General features: G+C 40.3%; 2 protein-coding genes across 9 annotated transcripts in view; one reads left to right on the top strand and one right to left on the bottom strand.

Moving 5' to 3' along the window:
- Positions 1-1,128: 1,128 nt before the first annotated feature.
- On the bottom strand, positions 1,129-5,584 carry nucb2a (nucleobindin 2a). Its single transcript, XM_026378193.1, has 13 exons — positions 5,508-5,584; positions 5,032-5,172; positions 4,408-4,515; positions 4,095-4,227; positions 3,884-3,987; positions 3,389-3,574; positions 3,206-3,296; positions 3,047-3,105; positions 2,882-2,974; positions 2,469-2,558; positions 2,209-2,379; positions 1,848-1,908; positions 1,129-1,750 (listed from the first exon to the last, which is right to left on the bottom strand). The coding sequence occupies exons 1-13, from the start codon at positions 5,529-5,531 to the stop codon at positions 1,539-1,541; spliced, it is 1,473 nt and encodes a 490-aa protein (XP_026233978.1). The 5' UTR covers positions 5,532-5,584; the 3' UTR covers positions 1,129-1,538.
- A 4,303-nt stretch (positions 5,585-9,887) lies between these two features.
- The window catches only part of plekha7b (pleckstrin homology domain containing, family A member 7b), a 53,751-nt gene continuing 39,495 nt past the window's right edge, over positions 9,888-24,143 (top strand). For 6 of the 8 annotated variants that reach the window (XM_026378416.1, XM_026378415.1, XM_026378413.1 and 3 more), the window contains exons 1-3: positions 9,888-10,149; positions 10,260-10,336; positions 10,427-10,484. In XM_026378416.1, coding sequence (XP_026234201.1) covers positions 10,067-10,149; positions 10,260-10,336; positions 10,427-10,484 — 218 coding nt within the window. In that variant the 5' untranslated portion in view covers positions 9,888-10,066. Of the gene's footprint in view, positions 10,150-10,259; positions 10,337-10,426; positions 10,485-20,841; positions 20,994-24,143 lie in introns of those variants that run through there. The other 2 variants (XM_026378417.1, XM_026378414.1) reach the window with 2 other exon arrangements.

Here is a 24,143-nt window from a genome sequence, read left to right as displayed (position 1 = left end):
ATAGTGCTGTTAAGTGAAACAAAGCATATACACTGCCTGTCAAAAAACAAAACACCACCTTAAGTAGGCAAATAGATGTGAGCTTCCCATTAGATAATTACTGCTTATTAGCTGGCACCAAGTTATTTAACTCTAACTGAAGCAGTGAGTAGCTTCTCATTTCTTAAACAACTACGTCTGAAGACACATCGAGTGGTTGTGGAAAAGATGTTCATCTGTTTCAGAAGGGTCAAATTATCTGCATGAATCAAGCAAAGAAAACACCTAAGGAGATTGATGTAATTACTGGTTGCTGCAGCTGGTCAGGTTTAGGTTCAGCAACATTATGTGCTCAAAGAATGAGGTCAGCTGACTACCTGAATATACTGCATGACCAGGTTATTCCAACAATGGATCAAGATGACGTCAGGATTCATTGAGCTCAAATTGTGAAAGAGTGGTTCAGGGAGCATGACCAATCATTTTCACATATGGATTGGCCACCACAGAGTCTAGACCTTAACACCATTGAGAATCTTTGGGATGTGCTGGAGAAGACTTTGCGCTGCGGTCCGTCTCTCCCATCATCAATACAAGATCTTGGTGAAACATTAATGCAACCCTGAAAGGGAATAAATGTTGTGACACTGAAGAAGGTGGACGGGCAGTGTATATGAATTTAACATTGGCTCACTCTGGAAACATTACAAATTCTTATTTGCAGAAATGTGGGCTTAGGGTTGTAAAGAAATTCTGGTAATATTTGTTATTTGGGGTATGTGATTTCACACTCATATTCGTTTTAAGAACCTAGCACCTTTATTTATTTGAATGTCAAAGTCAGCAGAGAATAGCTGCAGTGTGGCCCAAACATAGCCAGTCCAGTACCTGATATGTTGTTAGGCAGAGCAGACAACTTTTGAAGTTGAAAAAACTAAGAAATTCAGACTATACTGTTAGAAACCTTTGTTTTGTGGTAGGTAAACAGTTTGTAGGTTAACCGCAACAAGAATAAAGTAGCAAAAGAATTGGTAAAATTAACTCTTGACAAAAGTATGAGGACTGTGAACAACCTGACTTATGAGAATATTTCTCGTTAAAATATCATAATGTTATCTTTTTTTAAGAAATGTGGGATTATCCTGATAATAATGCCAAAAAATTTAACTCAAAATATTAAAATTACATTTTACACCTCATCTCCCTCATCACCTGCACTGTATGTATGCAACAGGTTCTTGGATCAAACCTATCACATGGCCAAACTTTCTCGATTGTTTCATGTAATTAAAACACCACAAGAGTATGCACATCTTAAGATGTACTTCCTTGGTTGGTCATTTTACTAATGTACGTCCATTAGTAAAGATTACAGTTATTTTTAAACACTTTCAACAGGGATTCCGTTTGTGCTACTTTCCTTCAACTCAAGTGTCCACTACACGCCTAAGTCATGCTGGTTAAAGAGACCTAACACTCAGGAGGGACTGTTCCTCTGCACGCTGGAGTGGAGGTGCTGCATAAGTCTGGTTGTGGACGCTCCGGTTTTAACAGTGATGTTATGGCTGGTTCTGATGGCCCTGTTCAGCCTGGTGGCCTGGTGGCTGATCGTGATGTGTCTGAGGCACGACTTGCTGGGCCTGGACTTCATTATGTTGTTCATGTATCTGTGGGTCCTGATGTGTGTCTTGAGGAGATTGGGATGGTAAGTGATGCTCTTGTGGTTGGGCCTCTTGGTGGTCAACTGGATGCATCTCCGGTATAGCATTGCCTTCAAACGTAACAAAGAAGCATTCTCAGAAGTCAGCCTGTATAAATAATTCAACTATGATGACACAAACAAAATGCCGCAATAAACAAACACTCACCTTCGATCTCTGGAGGAGGTTCTATTTTCTGTGATTTCAGCCGTTCCATGTGTTCAACTGCCTGTAACAAAGGTTTTCTTTTAAATATTATTAAAGTACACACAGTGCTGTGGATAGTTACAGTAATGTCATGCTCTAATAAAACATTAATGAAGTTCAAGAAAATTAACTGTTAGCTGGAATTTAGAAAATACAGTCACAGTGAGAGTCCACCTTTAATTTCTTGTTCAGTTTGAACCTCTACAAATCTATTATAGTATTTTATTGTAAACTTACAGAATCTGGTTTTGATTTAAACAGTGTTACTTTTAGAGTACATCTACAGTATCAAGTCTGTTAAACCAGTTTTATGTCCCTTTACCTGTTGCAGCTCTATTTTTTGTGCATTAAGCTGCTCCTGCTGTCTCTCCAGTTCTTCTCTCTGTTTCTGGAGGTCCATGGCTTTCTCGCTGAGGTCCTGTTCCTGCTGAGCGAGATGCTCCTCAAATTCCCTCATTTCTTCATCTGTGTAAGCCTGGTTCTGCTCCAGGGTCTGAGGAACACCATTCATTTTAAATATTTCTCCTCAAATCATTTTTTTTTATTGTTGTTATTGATTTATTGTTATTTATTGTGCCTCACCTCCCAACTATCTGGCTCCAAGAATTCTTTTTTCTTTGTAGCAACCATAAACTCGTCTAACGAGACCAGCCTGTCTTTATTAGAATCCACCTATGACAAAGACAAGGGCACAGAGGTTTATACCAAGACTACATATTCTACTACTCACTGACAAGTATTCAAAGCAAATAGAGAGAAAATTAAAGTCTATTAGTGGCACTATTGTAAAAAGGTGCACTGACTTTATACATAGTTTAATTTTTCTATAAGGTGAGTGCAGCAATACACTGGATAAAGAACAGCTTTTAAAAATCGTGTGAAGGAGTTAAAGAAGGCAACATCACTGGAAATCTATGCAGCATGGTGTCTCAATTCTAACTGACATCCACAGTTGATTTGTTGTAAAATAAAGTGGTGATAGTAACTTACAGTACCTCATTCATAACATGTTCTCTCATACGTAGCCTCTCTTCCTCCATCTCCACCATATCATCCTCTTCGTTTGTTGGGTCATAAATTTTTTCCAGCTGAAATCACAGTCAGTCAGTGATAAGATCATTCACTGAAGCATCACTAACTCTTAGATGCTATGGTTTTACCTCTTTGGTGAACAATGCCTCCAATTCCTGTTCATCAAAGAAGCCATCTCCATTGGTGTCTGCATTATGAAGAAAGGAAAATATATTGATGAACAAATGCCCAATTTTCTGTGTGTATCCTTCCATTCTTTAACAGACACAGGTTGGTAAAAGTTTTACCATGCAGATTGAAAAAGGTCTTAGGGTCAAAATCTTCAGGGTCCAAGCCATCAGCTTCCTCCCACACCTCCTTCAGCTGATTCTGGCTACCCTGAAACATTGAAGCAAAATCACATTAGAATTACAATGAAAGAAAAACAACATACAAGAGAAAATATTTGTGTGGACCTAGATCAAACTTACAGGGTGGTTGACTTTAGGATGGTCAGCATGTTTCTTCCTCATCTCCTCATAGTGCTCCTCTTCTTTCTTCCTTTCTTCCTCATCCAGTGTTTTCAGGTGTTCCCGTCTGTCGTGCTCTTTCATCATTTCATACCTCTTGAACTCGTCGTGTCTGTCTTTGTCAAAGTTCTCCAGATCCTTAGTGGCCTAGATGTAGGGAAAAACATTTTGACAGTTATTGATAATGAAAAGTAGGTCAAAGGAACCTAGTTGCAGAATACTGCAGGTTTCCCTACTGAATAAACTGTTCCACATCTATATACATTTAGCTTTTCCTGGGCCATTTTTCAGAGTACAGATAAAGTGGTTGTGTGTTCTCCTGTTTTAACATTCCTCTACTACCATACTCCACTATGCTAATACACAAAATTTCTGTAAAAAGTGTGTTTGCTCTCTGGCTTAAATAAGTGATACCCTTTTAACATGTCATTTTTATGAATTGACAATGGAATTTACCGATTTGATGAGTCGATCCAGGTCATCCACCTCAAATGTATGTGGGTTCATGTGGTTCAAGTACTCAAACTGTTTCAGCAGAGCTTGGTGGTCCACTGCAATGTCTATCCAGGGATTAATTGACAACATAAATACATATATATAACTTAAGTTGTAATATCAAATTTATAAATAAATATAAATGAAATTGAAATTGTACTGTACAGCATACCGTTCCCTCCTTCAATGTCTTGCTTTGCCTTAATCAATGTTCGGAGGCGGTTCACTTCCTGTCTCTTCAACTCATCCAGTTTTGTTCTGACATGGTGACTGACAAAGTCCAACTCTTTGGCCAGCTTACCTTGCTGTATTATACATGGATACAAATGTTAATATTATTTGCATTTCGATTTATAGCAGTACATTTAATTCTATAATTCTTCCAGAGGATATGTCAAGTTAAAGTCATTTACTATTACTTTATACAGACCTACCGAAAGCTCCCAGTCATGCTAACATAAATATACCAAAGAAAAGCAGGATACCTTGATGTCTTCCATGTCTGTGTTGTGTAGTTTTTCTCTGAAATGCTGATCTTTCTCTAGAAAATCGATGACTTCCCTGAGGTAGCGGTCATAGTGGAGTCCAGTGTCCTAAAAAATGTGACAAGTCATGTTTTACCTACAGTAAAAACTGTGTGATCTAGTACCAACAACATAATCAGTAATTATCCAATCATCATCACTTTGTGGTCTTTGCTCTTTAATCATGTTACTTTATAAATTAATATATTATTATCATCATTTATTTCAGTGGTTTGATGAATGTCTGCTGACTTATGTAACAGATTCCCTCTCTAGATGTTAGAGAAATGATAGGTTATGGTCATAATGTACAGTATGTATGTAAGTTGCGCTCTACAAGCTGCCATACACAATACCACTTTGTCCAAGTGGTCCACACTGTTTCACCACGATGACCACAAATATCTGCCAATTTGTCAATATTCAACATTAAAATAATGAACATTTTCTAAAATAAACATCGGAGACTCCAACCTGTGCACTGACAAAGCTACAGCATCTGTAGCTGATGCACTGAAGGGCACATATGGGATTTGTGCTTGATTAAAAAAAAAAAAAAGATCAGCAATTGATCAAAATCAGTACCACATTAGCTTGAGTTTCTTCAGGCTTTGGTTCGGGCTCTTTGACTTTTGTCTTATCTATGCTGATGGGTACTGCCTCTAGGCACAGCAGGTGGACCAGCACCAGCCCCCAGCCAGTGAGAAGGGCCCGGCTCCAGCACATCTGGAAACGAGAACAATTATTTAACTTATGAATTACAACATTATTTATATTATAATATATAGTATATTTAGATAAACAATCAGCGTGTCTCTGAATTGTCAGATTCTTATTCAATCAGCTTTTCTAACACAAATAGCGTGTTTACTGTGGCTGGCTAACAATATGAGGGGATGCTGTTAATGTTAGCAAACTAGCTAATGACAATCAAGCCCTAAAAAAACTAGCCACTCATGTAATGTGCTGTCAGTGTGAGCAGCGCAGCTAACGTGACATTAAAGGTGATGTTAAAGGGTTCACTAAGAAGCACAACACATGTATGTCACTGTTATACTCACTTTATTATGATTCCTAGACCTCATCTACTCTGCTTTACCACCGTTGCTTCCTCTCAGCTGGACTATCAGATGCTAACTCGCTAGTCAGCACGGTGGGTTGCGTACGTGCTAGCGTTAACCGCATTGGTCAGTTCAGCTTTCTGTCAGACGGACTAGCAAGTTGCGTTGCATTGAATCGTACGTGGCGAGATGACGATGAAGCAGGTGGGCGGGCCTTTCTTGGAATCGAAAGCCGCATTTAGAAAGACAAGATCGGGAACCAGCTGGGTACATAAAAGACATATCTCCTGTATTATTATTTTTTTTTTTATAGGAACTGTTTTCTAGTGTCCTCTCAATGTGTACTTACTTTTTCTATTTCAGTTTCAAGTAATTTGCACAATTCAGCTTTTTCCTATCAGTCAGATATTTCAGTAAAATGCCCTACCAATAATGCACATCACATTAGTTTTTCTTATATTTTATCTGTGAAAAAGTCAATATGAACGTTAACATTTATACCATTGCTTCACTGCACCAGTGACTTTGAAACTGTTACTAACCAGCCTAAAAATTGATTTTGTATTCCTCTAGTTTCTGCAGAAGTAAAGGGTGAGTAACTAAAACCCTGTCTCTTTTCCCCCTCAACACAGGAAACAGCAGTCTGTGATTAAAGGCTCCAGTCCACCTCTCACCCCTCACAGGGAGGTCTTACCTGGGACCTTGCAGCTGTACTTACAGATGGTGACATCTCTGTCAGTGCAATATTCATTTTACAGGCTGATGAAAACAGAATTGTGGGTCCAATGTGTAGCACTTTTTAATGACATTATTATATTATATTATTATATATTATATAGTATTATTTTATGCCCTTGGTGTAACCATAACCACAAGGATTCACACAGCAAAGGCAGAGAAGTCGATTATCCTCAGTCCATGTGCAGAATCACATGCTGAGCTCCCATCTCTCCAGCAGAGCTCGCTGTTGTGATATATTGGCTGAGTCCATTACTGCTGTACATCTGTACAGGCTTAGTTTAACTGGTCAAATATGCTTGAAGGCACAGGAGTTAATGAGTGCACGATTAAAACCAACTAAAAACTATGATCAGTGTTGACCTGCAGCAGTTGTTCTGTTCATTTTTCTTTATTATAAACAATGAAAAAAATCATTCAAGAGAAAATGCTGGAGCTATGACTACAATATAAATACACAAAAATACTTTTTATGTGTCTTGGCAGGTACAGCAAGGCAATGAATCTAATTTATATCTGGTTCGGTTGGCTTATGACTAAAATAACATCCCTGCCCTAAATGTCAGTGTAATAGTTCAATGGACTGGAAGGCAATTAATCATTGTCTTTAATCATAACTAACATGGTAAGTGAAAGAAAGCTCCAGCAGATGGGGACAATCACAATTTCTTTATAAACGACTACCATATGATGATTAAATGTGTTGCATAATGAACAGACCACTGTTGTCTAAAGATGACTTTACACTGTGAGTTAGGTTACCGTGCTGTAGACCTTGCTGTGCTGCAATAAAGGGATAATTTGAGAAAAAAGGCAGTTCAAATAAAGATGGCATTGATTTCCTATGTGGGCATTTGCCAGACAGTTTCTAAAGTACTCTTAACTGAAGATCTCAAAATCACAAGAGAATCTTTATTATATTTTCTGCTCAACACCTTTAGGAATCCGTGATTCAGCAGGAGGGGGCTCTCTGAGGAGAAGACAATAACATTGAGTCACCTTGCTGCATTGTGAGCCTCTGGCAGCCAAGAGGCAGGAATCAGCAGCAGAAGCAGCAGAGTTATACTGCAGCGCTGCACTGGACTGCGCATCAACACTGTGCGGATTTTTGTGTTGAAATTAGTATCTAGAAGTAAGTGTATGTGTAGTAGAAAGGATGATAAATAATAACAAGGTCAAATAAGAGCCGCTGACTGTTGAGGTCAGTTGATTAAATTGTAGCAGGTATGGTTTCCAGCTACCCTGTGCTTCATTTGGCAAACTAGGTTGTTGAGTGAGTTCATTGAACACAATCCAAACGGCATAGAAGCTATTGGTGGTATTTGTTCTGTTTCTAAACTTCCCTACATATAATTTGTCAGTGTTGTATTCAAACTTTTCAGTGCTATGTGAACACAAAACGATTTTGTTTTGTTAACCTTTCCTGTAAAGCAGATAAGACTTTGCAAAGTTTACACTGAACTGATGTGAGCAAAGAAGCTGTACTAATGTTTTTCCAGGAAATGTTTTGTCTGTCTCTGATGAACGGTGCCTTCAAACAGTGTTTCAACAAAGTCTCCCCGAAAGGGAATCAGAGATCAGACCTTTATATGGTTGTCAGTGTGTTGCTCTTTTCCTGCTGATGTTTCCTTTCACATTGGACACAGAAGAGTTACTGTTATACGCCTCACTAAGTCTGACTTAGTGTTGCTGTATTTCTCTATTATTATTATTGCTGTATCATTTTACAGTATGTATTTCTGTTCTGTTATTTTTTCTATAGTTATTGGACACATTTTGCTGCCCGAATTAAAGCACATATTTGTTTAACTGAGCACATCGCGTTGAATTTAAACCTTGCTGTTTGTCTCCTAGCGTTCGATGCTCAGCAAAATAACTCCTGTGTCAACACCGCTGTGACTTTGAACATTACCTGCGCTCTTGTAGCTCAAGTGAAATTTATGGCAGCATTGGTAAATTGGGCAGGTCTCTTTGATGCAGTGTAAGCATTATTGTAATGTGTCATGGTCAGGGAGGCTCATTGTCCTCAAAGCGTGACTGCAGTGAAGGTGATGTGAGACGGATAAACTTCACCTAAAGCTTCCTGTACAATTTATGCACAGGGACACACATGGAGTCAGGCTGTGCTCCACGCACACAGACAGTAGCATTTTTATACACACCTTCTCTCAGCTGTACTGTGTCTTTATCTCAAGACACAAAACCACACCACACAAAAATATCTTAAATTTAACTCTCAAATGTTGTTATGTGTACAAATTATTCAACTTGAATAAATGAATGGAGGAACGTAACAAAGCCAGATGCTTCCACACTGCATGGTGCACTGGATGGCACAATTAAACAATTGACACTGATTCACATTCACTCATGCTTTCTTACATGTTTAGAAATGCTGAACAGGCTCAATGGATTAGATTGAATTTGGATGAAGGTACCAAGAGAGGCCTTGAAATAACATTTTTAGAAGGGATGCAGGAGATTCAGTCACTTCTCAACTTGTCAACAAGTGAATAAAGTGACATCTGCATTAAGATCTTTGGGAAAGACGTCAGTGGTTGGTGGCAAATTAATGAGATGCTAACGCATTTGTTTTTTTTTGTTAGGAATAACAAGAGAGAACCTCTTCCTCACGTGAGTGAGAATGTCAATGCAGAACGTGATCAGACTGTGTCAGCAAGAACAGTTCATCGACAATTACACAGAGAGGGTTATTGGATTGCACTGCATAAACCCCTCATTACAAAGATAAATGCACATTTGAGAGTTCAGTGTTGCAAAAACTAAAGACACTGCTGGTGCCGGTCAGATGAGTCATTCCACTCTCAACAACTGGGAAAGCATGTGTGGCGTATATTGAGAGAGTGGTGCAGATCTAAACACACGTGCCCTGGAGTGAAGGGATCCAGTGTCCAGTGCTGTGCTGTAGGGGGCACTTTACCAGCGTGGTCTGGGTCCACTACTCCCTTTAGAGGGTAGGGTCACTGCAAATCAATAAAAAGTTGTGAGTGATCACCTGTGATGAAATATTTTTATGATGAAGGGGGTTCTCTCTTCCAGGATGACACTCATAGGGCATGAGGGGTCAGTTGACGGTCTGATGGGCATGGAAATGACCTGAATCATATGCTTTGGCCTTCACAGTCAGCTGATCCTAACCCAGCTGAAAACACAGTATAGGTATTAGCCAGACATCGGTAGGCAGTCCCTCTGCCGAAGACTCACCTAGTTGCCCTTTTCTTTTTAAGTTAATCCTTGTTTGCTACCAACTTTCTCTTGTTTGACAGTGTCACTCTCAAATATTCCTAATTTATATTCCCAACTAAAAGAAATGCTGGCTAAAAATGAAGTTGTAAATTAATTCAATATCCCCTCAGACACAGCTCATCTGTTTCTTACAAAAACAAACAAAAAAAAATTTCCTGAAAAGAGATAATTATACTTCATAACACTTTAGGAACTAGATGTTTCTCTATGTTCTGTTGTACTTATGTGTTAAAAATCACTGAAGTGAAAGGCTAGGATCCAGTGCACCTCCACTACACCCTCGGGGCTACACCCTGCTGCTGTCTGCAGTGAGCTCCACGCTTTGTTACCATCATGCAGACCAGACTGCTGCTGCTGCTGCTGCTGCTGCTGCTTGTGGGAACAGGTTAACGCGTTTCCGTCTGCTCACATTACAACAACTACAACAGCACACAGAATAGGAGCCTCGCAGCGAGCCTGACGCCCTGTGTGGTATTCTTCCCCTTTAAAAGTATGCAGCCCTAGCGGTGGTATTATCTGGGATCCCTGGGAAAAGTCTGCGGAGAGGAGAGATCATGGCGGCACCTCTCGGACGGGACACTCTACCTGACCACTGGTCGTATGGAGTTTGCAGAGATGGCCGGGTCTTCTTTATCAAGTGAGCGGCTTTTACCGATCAACACTTGGTACTTTACGAGTCCATGTGAAGGCGGTGTGCAGGATTTGTGTTGTTTTATCACCGTCCAGTAACAGGTGTCTTTCTTGCAGTGATACAACTCGTAGCACCACTTGGCTACATCCGCGCACTGGAGAGCCCGTTAACTCCGGGCACATGATCCGGTCAGGTACGCGTCCGATGAGCACCATTTGTGGAGACGTGTGTTAAGGCTGCAGTGTGTTGTTCAGTGTGTTTTCTCTTTTTGTTCGTGTTACAGACTTGCCGAGAGGATGGGAAGAGGGATTCACGGACGAAGGAGCCAGCTACTTCATCAAGTGAGTGGCTCATGAGCCCTGTTGCATTGCTTCAGCCGTGCACAATTGGATCCTATTAGCTGGTTGTCTGGTTTTAAAGTGCTGTGTGTGGAAGGGATTTTCTACTCCTGTCGTTTCTTATGTCACTGTGCACTTCTCACGTGTTGGAACTGCAATCAAACCCTGTTAAAAACAAAACAAGGCCATCCTGTAAACACTCTTTTATCTACAGCTGTTGGCAGAAACACACTGACATGTGGATGAACAAGGCACATCAGGTGTGACCTGATAGGTAAAAACCAATTATCTGTGTGTGCCTTTGTGAATGGAAAGTGGCACAGACTGGCAGGACAGGAAGAAGGCTATTAAAATTCTCCTCACATGCTCCATGCAGGACCTCTAGTCCCTCTAATAGATAGGTGTACAGCCTCCTGTGTGTGTGTGTGAGAGAGAGAGAGAGGGGTGTGACCATGTGGTGACAGAGATGTATGGCATAATTGCATTATTGAAGCAGATAGGGCAGAATTTCCAAAGTCACAGCCGACGCTGTGAAGTTCTTTTCTGTCAGATGTTCATGTCCTTCCCACATATTGAAGCGCAGCATGTGGTAACGAAATGGGAAAGGTACGGGGACGTGTTGCTGTAGATGCAATGTCAAGACCTGTGTGCATTTTCATCGTCAGTCTACACTATATCAGGTGGTTACTGTGAAAGAAACCGGGACACGAGGTCAGCTAGAAAATCAAACCAATCGGACACCAACATTTGTTCCAGACAGAAGGTCTGGATGGAGATTTTATATCCCTGCAGTTGCAGTTTTTGTGAGGTCTGACACCAGTAGGTCTCAGCAACATCCAGTGCTTTGCAGCAGGAAATAACAGTACAAACACTTGAATTTTCATTCATTTCCCAAATATCTGCTCTACTTAGAAATATAAATCATGTTGTTTTATAAAAAACAACTAATTACTACACTACAACTTAGAGGTTACACGGGGTCAAACAAATGGACATCCAGAGATGTGGGCCGTGAAGAGAAACACACAACACGGTTTCAACTAACAAATTTGTTGTGGCCGACTCTTACATTGTGTGCAGAATAAAGGCGGACTTTGTGTTTCCCTGGTTCACTAACTTTCTCAGTAAGAAGCGAGAACAATGCAGCAGTGAAGTTGTGTGATATATGGCAGCCTAAATGTCAAGGCTGTTAAATCAGTGGACCACTTGTTGCCCATTTGGCTTGGTGGAAGGATCCTGTTTTGCTCGTGCTCCCTGTTTTTTCTTTGTCTTTCAGGACTTATTTCTTGGAAACTGTGGACAGGAACACCCTAAAACTGTTCCCCTGTTCTATTCAGCGTATTGTGAGCACAGATTACATTTGTCCGTGTTGCCTTGGTGTGTAAACAAAAAAGGTAAAACTGCTGGTTAGTTGTTTTCATTAAGTCACCAATGCCATAGACACAGATGCCACAGACACGTGGTCTGACGTGTCTTGGTCTTTTGGTTTCTGCACAGAATTGGTGTATGGCTTTCTTCTTGCATAATAGAGTTTCAGGTCGCATCAGCTGCAGACTGTGTTGTGACAAGTGACAATGGTTTTCTAAATTAGTCACAAGCCCATGTAGGTATATTCATTACAGCAGCATGACAGTTCCTCACCTAATGCCACCTGAGGGCTCAAAAAGGTCATGCACTCTGCAGTGGCCTTTGCTTTGACTTTATCTTGGCTGTTTTATTTAATTTATTGGAGACATAGATGATGCCAGTTGTCTGTCTCATGTATCAGCAGGTTATTTTTATAGTAAGCGTCACATTTGTCAAGCTTGACTGGCTTTTTGCTCCAGCACTCAGCTGCAAAGGAGGATACACAGGTGTGGTTGATTTATTACCAATTTCCTAATAAAAATGAGTTGGTTTGGCAAATGAAAGAGTAAAACAGCTTAGCTTCTAGTAATATCATAACAGCAAGATAGCTGTAGTTATTAATGTTAGCTGGCAAAGCTACAACACTGCGGACAAATAGTTAACATTCAGTGGGTTTATTTCTCCAAAAATTGGAGATGGTGTCCCATTTAAGACCATTATTGTCACAAGTGTTAGTTTTTAGTTTGGCCACAAGTCTGTATTTTATAAATCCCTTTTATTCTAAATGGGATAACCACTATCAGCACTCAGTTAGGTGAGATTATTTTTTTGATCCAGGATATGAATTTGATCCCACACTGTAATTTTTAAACAACAGACTCGCTTGAACCAGACAATCAGATTTTTTTTAGCACACAGCAAGTTGGCTCAGTCTGCTGCTGTCGATCCCGCTTTTCTTCTCATTTCTTAGCCGTCCAGGAAGCACAGAGCAACAAACTCAAGCAACAAACGCTGCTACCGTTGCCACATGGTGCTGTCGTGACAACAGTGGGTAGACGTGGTTGTGTGTTGATGGTGGAATTTAGCTGAGTTGGACAAAGGAGGGATTGTTCAGACACTGCCGCTGTGGCAAAACTCACATTTATTTACATCGTGTTTTGTAGGCCAGCCTGTGGCCTACAGACCTGAATTATGATTAATGGTTGCCGCTATTATGTTCAGTGTGGCCCAAAGTGCCTTAGCTCAAACTAAGTAGGATTTATTTATGATGAAATATAGTTTAAATATAGTTAACAGTACAGACACTCTGACATTAAGAAGTCAGTACACTGAGTTGTGGAAATTGGAGGAGAATATTATCTAAACGAATAGGCAAGGTCTGCTGTCATCTGTGGCAGCAGATTGAAATAGTGTGTGTCTGGCTGTCATACTTTTGGCAGATCTCCAAGGAAGTGACCCATTTTGAAAATCATCTTTTAACATCACCCCATTTCAATCCCTATAGATAATGTGGTACAGATGAAAGAGGTCTGTGCACATCAAGTCATGCAGGTCTGTGTTAGGGTCCACACATCTAATGAATCTGGATCAGTAATATTTAGCAACAAGGATGTTACCTGACATGTGCAAATGAGATAACACACTATATAATGTTACAGCTATTACAGCAAAGTTAAGCATCCATTCAACTTTTAATAGTATTTGTGTTTAAGTAACTCTTAATTAAAAGTGGGAGTTCAGGTGGGTTTACTCATTCACTGAGCATAGTAAAAGTGCAACACTATAGCTCCCAGAGGGGAAAAAATGACCCCGGTGAAGCACAATGGTGTCCTGTTGAGGACACAGTTCACATTGTTGAATGGACTTCCAGTGCTGTGAGACAGACCAGGAAGAACTGTTTGATACCCACACTAGAACTCATATATCACTTTCATCTACTCATCTGATGTAATAACCCCATCAATATTTTATTGTTAACTCTGATGCTTGAGATAAAGTGTTTATCTTCCCATTCTCCAGCTGCTTGCTATGTTTTAGGTTGTGCTCGCATTTTTAACTAATGGACAAGTTGATCAGGGCTGTGTGAGTTAATTAGCTACGGGATGTTCTGGGAGTTTTGAAGCAGGGTGTTTTTGTAGGGGATGATGAAGAAGAAGAAGTTTAGCATCCCTACAGGCCCTTATCTTAAGGCGCGCTTAATGAATCTTTGTGTTTGTGCAAGCACAGCAAATCTATACCTCAAAACATCATTGCCAAAAAAAGATACATCATAAATTAGGCACAAGTGCCTCAAATAACCTTTGCACTTTGAGGCACTTTATATATTTATGTGTAGTCTGTTTTCTAACAACAAGGTAACATTTATTCATTATTTGGCTCAAATATCATCACATCTGAAGACTCCATGTGAGCTTGTGTGTAAACAGAGTTCAGTGTCTCTCAACTTTCCCTCAAGCTGTTTACCGAGACAGTGACCTTCAGCAGCAAACAGTCATTCTTGACAGCCAAAGTCCTGATGGATCAGATTATTTCTGCCTTATCTTTCCAAACTATTTTAGATTTTTAGGGCATTATTAGTATGACAGGAGACTTAATTGTAGAAATACTAACAAATTGAGCGCAGACTCAGTGGTACCATATTGCAGCCAAATGTTTTGTTCACTTTCTGCAGGTTGCTGCAGGTTTGGAAAGGATTATTATTCTGTGGCTGAGGCAATAACATCATGCATTTTATTTGTACTTTCTCATGAAATTATCAGATTATCAAATGAGCTCAAAACATGATGTCCTCCATCTGGCTCATTGTTGCATCAGCGTTTTTAACAAACTCTCGGATTGCTTATTTTTCCATCATTGCACCATTTACGCTGTGCAGGGAATTAAAATACTGAATGGACAGGTTAAATGCATTTTAATTTCAAGGGAATAGAGCATGGTGCTGTACTCCTTTGCCAGTCCTTGCACCACATATTACCAAAGTGAAGCAAAGAGAGAACGCACACACAGACGCAGATTGCATGGGGCATTAAAAACACTCATTTTCCCTATAACAGACACGCATTGAGTCGCAACCTTGCCGTGAAGCATGAATCATAAATCCTGTGCACATGCATCCTCTGCAGCTTCAGCAGCAGATGCAGGGATGCAGAAATAGATATTGGGATTCATGGCCTAGCAATTGTAAATGGGCTGCAGACGAGAGAGCAAGTCAGACGAGTCCTTTCACCTCTGTAGGGGGATTTATGTCATTATCGTCACAGCCTTGTACCATGTTTTAAATGTGTGCAGTGATTATGTTTGCACATTTATCTTCTCCCCATGCCTGCTTGGTGTTATGAACCTTGAGGCCATTTTATAAACAGAGGTGTCTTGTCAATATCATGTCGGCGGTGACTTATCCTAAAGCTTGTGACAGTTAAACAATACACATTGTAAAGTACTGTCAGGGCCTATAAACAGAGTTAAAGGTCAAAGCAATGGACTGGATAAAGATGTTGAAAACAAAGAGTAGATTGAGAGTCTGGTACAGTGGGCTTTTGTGCTGCAGAACAGAACGAAAGCTTTCCATCAGGCAATATTTAACCCAAGAACCTTCACTGAATGAATATATTAGGAGCACCGGGCCTGAGGAGTGCTCTGTGTGATGATATACATTATCTAGAATGAGTCACTCACTGTCGAGCCAGCTTTAGCAGGTTGACCAGTCGGAGCTGGAGCAGGAGTCAGAGCAGGTACAGGACAGGGGAGATGCCAGAGTCGGGATGGGGACCTGCTGTTGCAGCTGTTTGCCCCTTGGTCAGGGGACTGACACGGCACATCATGAAACACAGCCGGTTGATGAGGTGCAGCTCTCCAGTGTGGAGAAGAAGAGGCAGATTGAGACAAGGTAACACTGGTTTAATGTTATTACACAGTGAACCTAAAGATTTCCTATGATATGGGTAACTGTAAGATGATATAATAATGTAGGCTACTGCAGATCAGTATGAAAAAAAAAACAGCTGACAAAGATCCTAACATGTTTTATAGAATGACAGCAGACTCTTTATCTGTCATTCATCACTTTGTATATTTCCTTAAAGAAGGAAGCTCTGCACCTGAGTAATTACAGCTGCCTCTCTGAAGGAACGAAAGTGTTTGTAGACTCACTCTGATTGAATTCAGATGGCAGTTCTTTGTGCCGCATTCTGTCAGCTGAGTGTGACTGGAGCCACTGCAGAGAGATCCAGGTCCCACACTGTTCTCATCTCTCCAGACGAGTGAGAAAAGAAGTGGTTAGTTAGCAGCCACAAAGAGAATAACATATTATATAGAAATATTATTTTCTTCAGAGATTTAAATTTGTTAAATAGCATCTAGACAATAAGCACTTTGGTTTCGGTGTAAGTATGACCACCTGGTAAAAGTTAGAAATTGTATGAGAAGTACTGTATATTACTTAGTTGTTAAACTGCTAAAGAGCACTTGTTCATGTCAGTTCAATTCAACACAATGTGCAACTTTTGGGAATGAAACCAGCTGTAGTATGAAACCTGAACTCATCCACCCAGTGCGTCGAATACTCATCAAAACCAGCTCATGGTCAAATCCTGTGGTGTCTCCTAGAAATGTGCACGTATCATTTTGCATTTGTGACGCACAGGCCTCCTCATGACAGCAGACATGAGGCTCTGCAGGCTGAAATTCATCTTCATTTTACTCTTCTGTGACATTTCTGTGAACAAAACTTCACCACAAATGAGCAGACAACTTTACATGTCATATTCCTCAAATCTCATGAACCGAGAGTGCAGTAAAGAGAGTTTAGTGAATCTCACGTGGAACTCTCGTATGAACAAAACTCACAGACGAGGAATATTTAAGCCAAAAACAATTTCTTATATAAGGGCAGTTTTTTGGTTTTGTTGTTTTGACTGACTCTTGTCTATTTCATTCGTGTTGCTTTCAGCTTTAGCATGCAGTTATGTTTTGTTTTAGCAAACAAGCTCTGACAAACCCTTTTTACACGTCTTGTCCAGCATTAAAAAGCAAAGTTAGCCACTGGCTGGTGCCCAAAGTGGTTCAATGAGCAGCTAAAGAACCAGATATTTATCTCAGTTGATAAAGCTGAGTGTCAATATTAGACTTAAATTTACCAGGTGGTCAAAAAACATGTTATCTGTAAAAATATAGAATCCACCTAACAGTGTGTTTCTATGCATAAGAAGTGTTTTTGTGTGAATTGCTTGGTAGAAATCAAGTCAAGGAAGAAAACAACTTGTCAAGTACAAGATGACCTTGAACATAATTGTTATTTCTCTGTGCTCCATGATCTTGTAAGAACAGGGAACGGTGCCATGATCTGATACCAGCAGCCAGTGTGTAAACTCCCTACACCTATTATCACCTTTTTTATTTATACACATTTGTCAGCTTAATTTGCGTGATCCAATGCTTGTAGCTGTGGAATCTGGCTCTGTGTACTGTACATCTGTATGATCTAATACAATCCAGTACAGCAGCTCTGCAAAGAAGTCTACTTGTATTAAATTGTAATTTAATATTTTGGTTGAAACTGTCAGAAAGGTGATAATTCTATAATATTTTTATTATTGAGATCATAGTGGGTGGTGAAGTCGTACTGGGATGCATTTTATGAAGAGGTGTTTATAATGTTTTGGTCCCTCTGTTTACATAAATAACGGGGCCAAAATATTACACCTCAAGTTATAAAGCACTCTAGCTGAATTGCATTGCATTAGATTGTACAGCCGTACCTAATAAAGTGGGCAGTGAGTGTATTCCTTCAAGTAAATTGTCTGAACTCTGAATAACCTAACACTTCAATTACCATACTGTGTGTTTAATAACAGATTGAATGCACAAGTTCTAAAAAAATATTTCTCATCACGTAGGTCTTTATTGAATATTGCCGTTCCCATGAATGGAGTATTGAGTGTGAAAAAGATTAATGAAATGAGCCGTCTGACTACTGCTAGTGAGATGAGGTGGTCATGAAAATCCCACCCACTGCAGCATTTATTGAACATATGGACCACATACAGCTGTGGGAGTCCTCTCCAACGGATTTATAGCAGACTGCTAGACTGATTTCTGTGACCTGACTAATTTCTAAATGTTTGCAATTTGATCATTTAAGGTTTATGTGATTGTTTTCTTTTGAGGTAAAGCTTGGATTGAGCAGCACGGCTGAAATCATATTTCATATTTGTAACTTTTCTAATCACGATCTATGATGATAGACTCTCTTATCTGTCACTGAATCACTGAGACCTAGTACGTGTGCTGATGCTCATTTGTTAGTGAGTGTAGTTCTGTGTGTAACCACTAGATATCACTATTGAGTCTTTGTCATTGTGACATTTTAACACAATTTCTTATTTGTTTCTGTTTCTTTTTAATCAAGACAGGCCATTATATATATATATATATATTGAACAATAGAAGAAAATTGTTTATTTAGTTTAACTCACTGACAGAGTATTTTACCTTCACACATTCAGTCCAACATTGCACAGTCCTTTGACAATATTTTCAGTTTACAATATTTGAGTCTCTTCAACCTGTGGTATATTTACTTTAAGTCTTTTTCTGGTTTGATGAACACAACAAGCTTGATGCGATGTTATTAAAACTTGATTATGTTATACAACAGTTAGGGTGACAGGAGAAGTGTTGACCTGGCTGTCCATCGTTTATATTGAACTAAACCGACCTCATTCAGGCCTCCACTTTTATCTATATGTCTGTCTGTGGATTATTGAACTGGCACTGCAGCAGCCTGAGACAGCTACTCAGCTATAGTCTGCCCTCCATCCTTAAGCCTTCTCTCCCTGAGTGGGATGTGATCTCATAAAATAGGACTCTGGGTGAGGCAGAACCAGGCTCTGGTTGCATGCAGAGACCAAGGTCAGCACTTTATGTCGACTGGACAACACACCGAGGTGAATACTGTTCATCTGGTCACCAGAAAGAGGAGTAGTTCAGTTTCTTAGCACGAAGGGCCCCATTCTTTTATCCTTATATATGCTTTGAACAACTGAGGTGTAGAATTAGGACAGTTTGCTGAGTTGATCAGGAGGAGTGGAGAAAGGGAAAACGCAAGAGGGGAGTGGCCAGGTGTGTGGGAGAACATGACATGGGAGTGGGAGAGAGTGGAGCGAACTTAGTAACAGGGGGAAACCAAGGGCAGGACCTGATTATAGGACAGAACCATGACATAAAGAAGGCTATGTAATGTAAGTGCTGGCAGTGTTAGAGAGTGATCAGTAGATAGAGAGGGCTGAAACAGCAGTTATACATACTTCTGTCTGACACAGCTCTTTGTGTCCTTTTTAGCACGCCCACCTAGCTGAGTGCACACCGTTAAAACAGGCTCAGTGAGTATGTTAAGAGAAAGAATAGAAAAAGGACCCGTGATATTTTTCATCTTCAGAATAAGGAAAGATTTGGACATTTGAATTTCTTTCTGCATCTACATCCGCGGTAAGTGGCAATGTAGTGATGTGCATGACTGAGAGGAGGCAAGCTGAAGATACTGAGAATATGCTGAGTAGAGGAGAAGAGAAAGAGATCCATGGCTTATTTATATTGACATCAACCATGGTTGATGGGGGGAAAATATAAAAATGTCCTGTTTTCCAAATGGAGTCTATGTTGTTTAATCTTTGAAAGTGACGTCCCCTCTGCCAGATTTATAGTTTCATATACATGTTATTGGACTGTTATAGCTTTTATAGTACTAGTAACTAGTATGCGGAAGTAAAGGCAATATGCGTCTATCATAAAGAAATAAAAATACACAAGTTTTTACAAATATTTATTATATATATTTAATTTTGTTATTCAATATTTCTGGCATTTTGGTGGTTCATCGTTGTTACTTTTAAATCATGTGCATGTTGCAGTCAGTGAAGGAGAGGCCTGATGAACAATTCTGAACAATTCATTCTGATCTTCACAGCACTGAAAAGGTCTTTACTTGCAGTGGGAGTGCCTTTGACTCCTGGGGTGTGCTAACGAGATGTAAAGGAGAGTGTACATAGATGGATGGGAAAGAGCAGCAGAGGATAAAACTCATGGGAAAAGAAAGAGGTGCAGCTGGATACAATACCTGCACCTCTGTGTGTGTGTGTGTGTGTGTGTGTGTGCATGTGCAGCTAATGTGAGATTAATGTGTGAGTTGACTTCCTGAGTCCTCAGATGCTGCAGAAAACATTTTTCATGTGCACACCCCCTCTCTTTATTAGTTGATAGGAGACATCATTCTATTCAGCTGTTGGGTCAAAGCCCGGTCTTCACTTCTATTTCTCATCTCATCTGCAGTTCACATTCTCTCCCCTTCATTTAATTTATCCTGCACGGTAAAATTACTACATTTTTTAGATGACATGTTGTTGATGTGCTACAGTAGAATGTGTAGTGAACATGTAAGAGCTGAAAATCATATCATGTCATAATGATCTACTTCATACAACTATCTACCATAGCATTCCATGTTAAAGCTACAGTGACCTTCTGTCCCTTTCTCTCTAAAACTTCACCTTATCTTTTTTCCATAGTCACTACTGTGTTTCCTCCTTCTCACTGCTCACTCCTGAGTTTGCTGTTCTTGCTTGCTGTGCATGCTGTGTGCCTGCATGACTGCAGAGGGAATAGAGCAGAGGGAGCGTCCGGTTAAGGGAAATACACTGATGGCAGAGATCTGCTGTGGAGCATTAGAGAAGAGGTGAGGAGAAAAACAGTACCACGTCGAGGAGGAAATGTTAGAGAGGAGAATAAGATTATATGGGTATTGGTTAAGGCAATCTGCCTGTGCTTTTATTTATCGTAGATGATGGTTGTTGACCGGCCTTAATGATGCCCATAACTCTCAGCGACAAGGGACAGTCCAGTGATTGCATGTATTTTTAGCACCACCTCAGCCCAACACAGGAGAGGCGGGAAAGAGGAGGTTTTGAATGAATTGACGCCACAGTGCTCAGCAGAGGACGTCAGCAACAGCAGCACTAACAGCTGAGAAGCGTATACACACACACAGAACCACCACTGAGAAGAGCACTGCACAGCAAATCACAGACCTGCGGCTAACATGTTGGGCCAACCAGGACAGTCAGCCCTACGCGTCCCTTACAAGAGGCAGCCAGTGTATCAGGCGACTCACAGGTGTGTATCCGAGCCCCTCTCTAAGCACATAAAGTATGTGCAATTGCAATGCTACATAGCTACTCAGGTGGTGTGTCTGCTAAAGCTCTCCAGCAGCTGCAGGAGATAAAGTGCTTCAGATTGCATGCTGTTAAGTGTTTGTGCAGGCAGGAGAATTTAAACTTGCATGTTGGAAAGTGCCTTTGTTTCGCTTTTGTGCCAGAAAAGGCAACAAGCTGCTTTGTCTTTATCCTTTTGCTTCTCTTTTAGGAAATGGTTGGTATATACTGTATATCAATATGTATTATTGGAGCGGTCTTTACTGGAATGAGAAGACAGAGAGGGAGAAAGAGAGACAGATACTCACTGCAGTGCCTCATGATCACAGGTCATTGACCGCTGTGTTGATGTCAGCAGAACTGATCAGGCAGATTATATATGCATGATTAATGTGGGATGCCCCTGTAAGTTGGACCGGAGTGAAAGTTTGAGGCAGGAATGTACATGTTTACATGGATTTTCTTCTAAATCCGTAGAACTTAACCCATACACAGTCCAAAGACATATAAACACATATCAGACTCTTGGCATATCCGCTCATGTTATAGAGTTCCACATATGAAAATAGTTGTACTTTTAAATTGTGTGTGTGTTATTTATTTGTTTGACTTTAAGCAATGAGATCTAACCATTCACTGATACATGCAAAACATAAAACATCAGCTTGTTATTATTCTATCTGGGTCTCCATGTCAGGTTACTTAGCCTCTTTGTCATTTCCGTGTGCTTCCTCATTGGTGAGCCCTCCTGCTATGCTGTCACCCACAGAAGCAATGAGTTGTTAACACCAGGCAGCAAAATTTCACCTGTGGGCATCAGATAACAGAGGGTGACAGATCTGAGCCATTGCAGGATATAGTTCACTTTAAACTAACATCGGTGATAATGTTTAGTGTGGTTGTCTGTTTTTAATAGTATAATAAGAACTCTGGTTCTACTCAAGGTGGTTGATAACAGCTGATTTTATGTTTCCTCCACCCAGTCGGTTCCAGTAATGTTGAGTACAGCCCAGTCACACCCAGGTTAGTTCATCCTTCCTGTTTAATCCCTTGGCAACGGGGTGAAATGTGGCCAAAAGCCACAGCTCTTTATTAGTATGCATGGATGGTACAGAGGTCATATCTTTGTTAAGTGTGGGTTTTAATGGCTGGACCACTTGAGTCTGAAAAACTAGACCTAAAATTGGTGCAGGAGACAGAATATTCATGGACAGAGGAGAGACTGGATCAGAGTAAGGAGGGGACCTCTCCTTAACCACAGACATTCTGCACATTTCCAGGGAGATCGAATACTTCTAAGAATAGACTTAATGATGATACCTAACAGAGGGTTGAGGTATTTGAAAAGGGAGTATGTTCTCTCCGTATGAAGATCATGACCTTTTAAATTCCCTCGATTGTGATTTAGTTCAACCTTCATGAGTGGAAGGGGACTGCTCTGCTAAGCTCTCAGTCCTGCAGGCCGGTTAGCTTTAGAGCCGTGCACCAGATGTGGCCTACCTTCCTCCACTGATGCCTGACTTAATAGGCCTACTAAGTCTCTACAAGCTCTAAAAATAGGCTCTAAATTTATTTACCCTCTGCCAGCCAAGTGGAACCTCACCTAATTCATTTAATCCATCTGTTTAATTTCCTCTATAAAATGATAATATGATAGTCTTTGTGCTTTGTCAACCAAGAGGGACACACTGGAGTGGACTTTAACTCCATTTTTAGATCTGTATTGGATTTTTGTAACACTATGTATTATGTTACCATACATTTTATTTTTATCTAATGTATATGAAAATGGCAGCAAGTAACACTTTAGATACTTATATAGAAATAGAAAGAAACCTGCTGATAGCTCTGTGTGTGGACATTAGCACATCCACACTGCAAGAACAACAAGTTTTACGACATTTAAAAAATCCTCCTGTAGTAAATGCTTGCGTTTTTTTGGGCTCTTTTTCGTGCCTCTGTGTTGTTTATTGCCACCGAACAGTGCAGACATGGAGTTGCTGTGTTGTCTTTACCCTGTGTATCACTGTAATGTAACTCCCCAGTGGGAGTGTGTTGAGTGGCTGCTTTTTTTCTCTGCGGCATGTGTCTGCACAGATTCTGTAATGAGAACTGCAGTAGTGTGGCCCCTTTCAAGGCTGGAGCCAGTCTGGACACAGTAAGCAGAGGGAGAGTAAATATTACACGTATATTCTGTATTGTGAGTGATAGAGGAGGCATTTGCTAATCATAGTCATCACTCAAACAATTCTTCTGTGTTTCTGTGTTTTGCCCTGCTGATAACACGTTGTACACACCAAGGCAAACACTGCTGTAAAGACTAGTCTGCTGCAGCAAAGTATGCTGCGCTATACAAGCTGGGACACCCTGTGGGCCAAGTGTGTCTGCAGCAGATTTTACCAGACTAATCACATTTCTCTCATACAGTAGCTTCTTTATTGCTACTTAAATGTGATGACTTTATCATTTGCCGCTCTACATTATGCAGAAGAGTCATTTGATGTAAGCAAAGGTATGAACAATATGTTTGTCTCTTACAGATCCTTACAGTGCATTTTCAGAAGTGGGATAATTTGATAAACTGTCATCTTCTTGCTGACAGAAGCCCCCTGGTGTTAAAACAAATGCTTGTTTTTATGTGTGTGGCAGCTTGTGTGTATATGGGAATATGAGGATTTTGCGTAGGAATAGTTGGAATGACATAATAATGCCTCTAACATGACGTGACTGTGTTTGGGATTTAGACATGTTTCACAGCATGAATCCGATTGTTAGCGGATCCAGTGGCTGCTCATCTGCTCTTGTGCTTTTGGAGAGAAGTGTTGGCAAGTGACCTGCCTTTTATGAAACGGGGATTACCCTGGTTCACATAATGTAATCCTTAAGGATACAATGAAATCCAACTCCATTTTTAGTTTCTCTACATTGTGAAGGGCAGATGTTAAAAGGAAGAACCACATGAAGACACTGTGTCAAAACATACTTCCACTCCAGGGATACATCCCCCCTAATTAATAACCTAATAATTATATTATATTAAAGAAGCGATACTGTAGATGAGAAAAGTTGTGTTTGGGCTTGCTGAGCATAATTTTACTGACATACAGGTCTT

The sequence above is a fragment of the Anabas testudineus genome, chromosome 3 (assembly GCF_900324465.2).
Source record: "Anabas testudineus chromosome 3, fAnaTes1.2, whole genome shotgun sequence".
In the NCBI taxonomy this organism is placed as follows: domain Eukaryota; kingdom Metazoa; phylum Chordata; class Actinopteri; order Anabantiformes; family Anabantidae; genus Anabas; species Anabas testudineus.
This window is presented reverse-complemented; position numbering and strand designations above follow the sequence as displayed.